Source organism: Peromyscus eremicus, chromosome 20 (genome assembly GCF_949786415.1).
Source record: "Peromyscus eremicus chromosome 20, PerEre_H2_v1, whole genome shotgun sequence".
Classification (NCBI taxonomy): domain Eukaryota; kingdom Metazoa; phylum Chordata; class Mammalia; order Rodentia; family Cricetidae; genus Peromyscus; species Peromyscus eremicus.
Window position 1 is genome coordinate 11236413 of NC_081436.1, and position 7583 is coordinate 11243995.

Genomic DNA, 7583 nt, shown 5'->3' on the forward strand with positions numbered 1-7583 from the left:
GATCTCTGTGAGTTCAAGGCCACACTGGGAACAGAGCCAGGTGTGGTGGCACATGCCTTTAATCCCAGCACTAACCATGGAGGTCTGGAGGTCTGTACAGACAGACAGAAAGTGATAGAGCTGGGCAGAAAGAGGAAGTGATGTAGCTGGGCAGAGAGAGGAAGTAAGAGGGCAGGGACAGAAAGGTATATAGTCATGAGTATACAGGAAGTAGGTCTCTGTAGAGGCTGAGGAGTTGGTAAGGTGAGGTTGGCTGTGGCTTGTCCTATTTATCTGATCTCTCAGTTTTTCACCCCAATATCTAGATCCGGGTTTTTTATTAATAAGACTATTTAGCAATTTGTCTTACGTGACTCAACGTGAAGAGTCACAAATTTAACATAGATGAGGGGATCCTTACTGATTACCAGCTGGATGCTAACTGAGCTTGGGAACATACATATATATTATGTCTCTCCTCACAGATTCATCTTAATGGGGGGAGTGCCCATGGGGAGGGGTGTCTTTTGCATGCTCAGAGGGAAGGTTGTGTAAAGAGCTACAGGGAGAAGTTACAAGCAGCTGGAGGCAGACACTGTAATTATGCCCTCACAACCAAAGGAGCATGTAGGGCTACTGAAAGCTGAAAGGGGTAAGGATTCTGCATATTTCAAGGGACCACAGCCCCACTAACACCTTAAGCTTGGGTTCTATTTTCTAGAGATGTGAAAAATAAATTTATGTTCTTAGTCACTGCGTTCCAAGTGTTTTATTATGTCAGTACAATGAAATGCCTGCACTTATTTTTATAGTACTATAAATCCTAACCACAATTAATTACAAACAATTATCCTTTACTGTGCAGCAGGGTTTCCAATGGCTTATTTGACAATAAAGTGCTTTCTAATGAAATTCCGGTTAATATTCTACAGAAATTACAAGTGTTCTTTGGTTTTTGTTTTTTAAAAAAGACTTTTATCAGTTACCTCCTTTATTTAGAATCTGTGCCACTTCTAAATGTTAAAATACTTCAGGCTTCCTTATCTACAACTTTCATCATTAAGCATACCTTGAATCATCAAATGAAGAATACTTCAATTGTTTTCTTAAAGAATTATTACCTTGTCATGTTTCCTACTTATGATAAAGTTCGTGAAGTCTAGCAAGCTATATCACTTGATAATATCTACATGTAGGACTCCACACTCAAGAGGTGGGAGGAGAAATGGCATTGATGGTATTTGAGCTAATAATTTCTTGCCCTTGTGTTCTTTTAGCCTTCAAGTGGAAATCCTTCTCAGTGTGAATGGCATCCTTTTATTTGGCATGGAAGTTGTCACACTGGATGCTCAGCAGTTTGTCCTGGCCTTTCATTCTGTCATTCTGCAGTGGCTTTAGTGAGTTAGCAGTTACCAGCCACTGAGCACAGAGTCCATCAATCACTACCTCAGCTGCATTTGCTGTGTTCTTTATGGGGTTCTTGCAGTAAGGAACCCTGTGGTTTTTATATATTAAAACCAGAAGCTCATAGGAGTTGACTAATTTATGTAAAAACACCAGCTTAGCCAGTGAGTTTCCAGCTGGAGAGGCAGAGCCTACTTGGTCTTCTTTTGACTGCTTCTACTTCAGCGGAACCAGTAATCACAGGAGACACTATACCAGCAGGATTGGTTGTTACATTCAGTACATCTCAAGCAGGAAATTGTCTAACATCTGTCAGCTCCTAATTGCGCCAAATCTTAAGGTTCCGAATGCACTAACTTTAGTTCTTTCTCTTGAAGCAAACATGAGGCTTGCAAAAAAGTTAACAATCCTTAAACACCAATTCAAATTTCACAGCATTGCATTGTTACAAAGCATGTAAGACAAAATGGAGACCCCACTGAATAGTTTTCATCTGCCTAAACCCCTGAGTATGTGTATGTGTGTGTGTGTGTGTGTGTGTGTGTGTGTGTGTGTCTGTGTCTGTGTCTGGGTGTATTATGTCTTTCAATAATCAAACAACTTGTTTAATGATTTCAGAAAAAATGATTTCTAAGTGACCCAACACTAATCATTGCCTTCAAGTTTAGAGTTATCATAGTTTCAAGCAGAAATTATCATCTTACAAAAAAAAGCCATTTAATTCTTACCTCCATGACCATATCTTCTGTGCCATGTGAACTCTAAAAAAAGAAAAAAAATATGTCAAGTTATTTTTTTGAGGTGTGTTTTCAAACATGGTCAAAGAGTCAATGATTTGGTAGAAAATGCTCTTCACACTGAAGATGGATGCAACTTTACATCTGTGCAAATATTGTTCTCTTATTTTTACATTATATAGTGATAGCACTAATGTTTGCAGTCAATGGCATTAGTATGAATTTGGGAGACTAAACACTTTTTATTCCATTTATAGTAAGATGTCAATAACTATATACAATTTCCTTTTATGCATTATGTACACATCATGCATGCAATTATATATCCACATATGTGCATGCATATCATTCTTGTGTCTATGTATATTTACCATTGATATTAAATTCTTAAGTATTAACTGAACTGAAGTAGGTTAGAAAAAGAAGGAACAGCATGAGGACAAAGGAAGGGAAATATCCCCCACCTGCATCTCTGAGAGTCTCTCTTTTTTTTTTTGGTTTTTCGAAACAGGGTTTTTCTGTGTAGCTTTGGTACCTGTCCTGGATCTCACTCTGTAGACCAGGCTGGCCTCGAACTCGCAGAGATCCACCTGGCTCTGCCTCCCGAGTGCTGGGATTAAAGGCATACGCCACCATCGCCCATCAAGAGTCAAGAACTCTAACACAACTGGCATTTGTTCAAGGCCTTTGCCTCCTTCCAGCTGTAAGACCAGCTTTCTGGGGTATCACCAGGACCCCTCTTTGTGCAAGATAGTAGTGCCTGGATTGCTCTTATCAAACTACATCTTATCCAAGACATATTTGGATTCATCTTCTGTTCCTACTTAACAAAAAGAGAAAGGGAAAATTTTGTTTTCTTAGACACCCTGGGGATGTAACTCAAGAACTGCCAACATGGTGTATATGTTTGCCACTAAGTTAATTATGACTGTTCTGTGAGAACCCTACACCGATACTCAAAGTTGTGATTTAATGGTCCTCAAGTTCCTTTCCCTGTATTTCTAATACACTCTGGCTCTGCTTTATAAGGGCTTATCTTGAAATTATTTTTTGCCTTCAAAACCAAAGATCTGTTTTTACTTGAGTTCAGATCCCTAAAAGATGGAAGGAAAGACTCAGGCTGCTGGAGGCAAAACATAAAGCTGTGGCTTCATCTCTCCAATTGTTGACACTAATGAAATTATTTTCACCAAATTATGGAATTAGCATAATAAAAATCACCATCTCCTCAAAAAACACAATAAAGACTAGCTGACCATACTGTGATCCCTGAACTTAGAAAAACAATACAGGAGGATCAAGTAGTTCAAGGTCATCCTTATATGCCCAGTAAGTTCAGGGCAGCCTGGACTATGAGAGACCCTGTATCCAACAAATAAGTGAACTAAGTAAATCGTAAATGCAATAGAACAGTCTTTGGGTATGTCATAAAAGAGACTGGCAGAGATTCATGTATGAAATGTCTACATACAGGTACGTTTTAAGATGAATAGCAACTCAACAAGTACTCACTGAGCGAAAGTCATTGAGATAGAGGTTTGAGAAAAAAAATCAATATTTTAGGAAACATATTACTGCCAGTAAAACTAGGTGTCTACACTTGTGGGAAATATTTCTTAATTTTGATATTTCCTTTGAAAGAGAGAAACATGATCTTTGTGCTAAGAGCTCAAAGTGGCAATGTTGCTCTTTATATGCATACAGATATCATAGAATATTTGGATGCTATTTTCCTAAAATTAAGTAAACAAATGAAAAATTTATCAGATTCATTGTTGTGCTGGATACTCATAATAGCTACATGTTTATTTTTTTTACAAATCTTGTAAATCAATTATTAAACACAGCTATATAAGCTTAATGCTAATTGACAAGTGAGTAAGTTTTATTAAACGAAAAAAGGAAGTCATTTAAAATGTTACTTTTAAATTTTCTCAATATATTTTACTATTATTCAAGGTACTGAAGTTCATTCAATTGCAGGTAGGTGGTAGAAATGGCACACATCTCTTCCAACTCCACATAGATTGTGTAAAGATAAAATTGACATGCCAAGTGTTTCCTTTTCCAGAGATACAGTTTACAGGTTTTTGAGCATTTTACTACAGAAAGGAGGCTAAAGCTTACAAAATCTTCATTGAAAATAAAAATAAAATTAAGGCCAATCTTAGCATGTAAAATTTATTTAATAATGTGACTCAACCCAGATGTCAAAAGAAGGTATTAGTTCTACTATCACATGAAAGATTTCATGGAAACAAAACACATATTGATTATATTCACATAATTTCTGGAGAGTACATGAAGGCTTTTCTTTACCTCCTAGACAGGACGTAATGGAGATTAGCAGGAGATGGCTGGCCAGCAATGGCATTTTCATCTTCGGTTGAGTAGATGGTTCAGTTTTCAAAAATAAGGAAAGCTTTAAGCCAGTTGAGCACTATGAAACACCTGCATTGAGAAAAGACAAGCAAATAAGTTAGAAGCAAAAAAAGAAAGATAGGAAAAGAAAAGGAGGTGAGAAAAACAGGGGAGACAGAAGTAAAAAGGAAGGAGAATCAGGAGGAATAGAAGTGGGAGAGGACTGGAGGGAAGGAAAAATGTGCAACATTTGGGGACAGTGATGTTATTAACTCCATTGTTTCATTACTCTGATTTTAATACATTTGTAATGAGAGGACCCTCAAAGTCCCTTCCTTCCCAGAATACTCATGCTGATCAGAACTGGGCAATCTGATGATTTCTTCTCTTATTCAACACAAAATACACTAATCATCTACTGAAACAGTTGTATTGTCAACATTTTAATATAGATCATTTTAGTGGATTAAATTTAGTTGAAGCACAGACAGAAAGATTAATTAATCTTATTGTGAGGCCCGAGTCCACATAAGAAAGATAACCTTTGTGAGAGTTTTAGAAGCTTGGAGGATGACATGGAAAGACAGCCTTTTGATGTTTTGAAAAAAAAATTACCAGACATGCACAGCTCAGACAAGACTCAATGTAACCACCTTGTTGCCATTCTCTTCTTTTAGTTAGTCATTCAATATTTTTTTTTCTTATTGCAGAATGTCCCCAGACATATCTGTCAGCAAAGATCAAGATAGTTTTGGTGTGTTCAAATCTTTAAAAGTTTGGGAGCCCTCTTTAAAAGCAAGGAAAAAGGTTTCATAAACTAAGCTACAAAATTATCTAGTTAAAATATCTTGCTTTGGTAAGTTTTCAAAAACTAATGACCATGTAGTTACACTGCTAGATTTAACCAAACACTTTAGAATAGCCTTGTGGTAGTGTGGGGGCACATAACTAATGTTTCATTGTCTCTGCATAAGCAAAAGATATGAAAAATCAAAAGCAAGGTAGAAGTGACTGCTCTTAAGAGACTCTCTGGTCAGTGGCAAACAGACAGGAACATGAGCCAATGTAATGAGTTGGATTGAAGTTTGTGTGATATTCAACTTGAGAGAAAAAGGTTATCATTATTGAAAGTACTATAAACACAGCACTATGGCAAAGTAAGTGAAACATGAAGGTGGAGATACTGTAGCCCAAGATGTAAGATCTGCTAACTATGAGTCAATCATTCTATGGAACTCTTGGAAAAACAACGTATCATAGAGCGTGACAGAGATACCTAGAGAATAGGAATTTCAACTTGAGAGAATGTGTTTTCCAAGATTTACAAATAGTGATACAGGATGTTAGACAGAAAGGAAGACAAGGGGCCATCTGAAGTCAACACCACCAAGTGCATCTCATTTGAGACACATATTTCTCTCAGCTACTTTGTGACATATGGTGTTATCCTGATTCATGGCATGTAAGATTCTTCTCACGTAGTAATAGATGCCTCCTATGTTGGAGACTCCCTTTGAGACATATGAATCCCAAGACCGCAAGTTAATATCTTCTGACACCAATAGCCTTGTGAATGGTCAGTAAGCTCCTGACAAGTGTCTTGGTTAATGGCTGATAATGTCACTTTGAAGGAGACAACAGTCACTTCCTTTATTCAGAAAAGTGTAAAGTCTGCCTTCAGTAGGGAGAAAACCCTGTTTTACAACCTAAGGAAGAGCAGTCTAAAGTCAGATGGTGACAAGCCATATGATGGACATGGAGAGTTGATTTAAAAAAAAAATGGGACGGAAAAAGAAGACAGAAAAAAATAGGAAGAATAGCTCTGATGAGGTATGTATTAGACTTCCAAGGTCCCTTCCTTTATGCAGTTGCTAGCAGACTCTGTTAAACCTTTTTTGTGAGTTCCCTCAGCAAGCCTAAACCTCTTTTTCTCTCATAGTGAAGCCTCTTGCCATGCAATAGGCCATGGGCCCCAGTGCTGAGCTTGACACTTCCCGACTTCTCTGAAAGCTTGGCTTTTCTCTATTTGTTAGAGCAAGAGAAAGGAAAGCAGTATGTCTTTCAAGGCACCGGGATTTGAGATCACTGGCTTTATGTCCACAATGATGTGATAGTGGAATTCCTCCCTGTTGTTGCCAAGACATATGTAAAAGAAATACAGGATTATGTAATGTTTAGAATATCATTGGTAGAAAATGAACAGCTAATTTTCAGGTATAAAACTTAATTTATCATAGACTCCTGGGAAGGCAAGAAATATATGCCTAGAAGATCTGTATTAAATCTAGAACATTTTATTTACTTAATGGTTTTTTCATTAAGCAAGATTGGCAAGAAAAATACTAGTATAATAAATTATTTTTACTTCAATATATGAAAAATAAGAAGAATGAAAACTAATTTTTTCAAGAAGAAAGGGATCAGTTAAATGTCCTGAAGAAAAAAATGATCAGATTTGTTTTGTTTCAGTGATGCATGATAACAATAGTATCAAATATAGATATAAATGGAAAACACTGATATTGACTGGTTGTATCAATCTAAGTTTGGAAATATAACAAAATGAGAGTTTCGGTTTCAAACCCTCCCATAGGGCTTTGTATAGTATTTAGGGATAAGTTCTTTGGTGAAGAGAAAGGTAGAAAAAATACAAAAAGGTAACTGTGTCAAGATTTTTGTTTCTATGAGATAATCATTCTCAAATAGGATCAGAACCCATCCCTGGTGCATGAGAGGGCTTTTTGGAGCCCACTACCTATGATGGGACACCTCCTGCAGCCGTGAGGCAGGAGGAAGGGTTTGGACTTGCCTTTACAGGATGTGCCTCCCCATGGAAGGCCTTGCCTTCTTGTGGGGGAGGGATTGAGGGGTGGGGTGAGAAGGGGAGGCTGGGGGGGCAGGAGGAGGGAAGAGGGAGATCTTTGATTGGTGTGTAAAATGAATGAAAAAAATTTCTTAATAAAAAAATGAATAAATAAAATATGTGCAAAGCAAACCATACCACGTGAAATTCAATAGCAACAGTAAGCATTGAATTTTATCACAGCTCTAAGGAATTTCATATACAGTGTAAAAATGTGAGAAGGGCAATAGGGCTGACAA

General features: G+C 37.3%; 1 protein-coding gene across 1 annotated transcript in view; it reads right to left on the bottom strand.

The window, feature by feature from the left end:
* The window catches only part of Cntn1 (contactin 1), a 132489-nt gene extending 127924 nt beyond the window's left edge, over window positions 1–4565 (bottom strand). The window contains exons 1-2 of the mRNA XM_059247464.1: window positions 4440–4565; window positions 2112–2144 (exon numbers count right to left, since the gene is read on the bottom strand). Coding sequence (XP_059103447.1) covers window positions 2112–2144; window positions 4440–4500 — 94 coding nt within the window. The 5' untranslated portion in view covers window positions 4501–4565. The remainder of the gene's footprint in view (window positions 1–2111; window positions 2145–4439) is intronic.
* Window positions 4566–7583: the final 3018 nt, after the last annotated feature.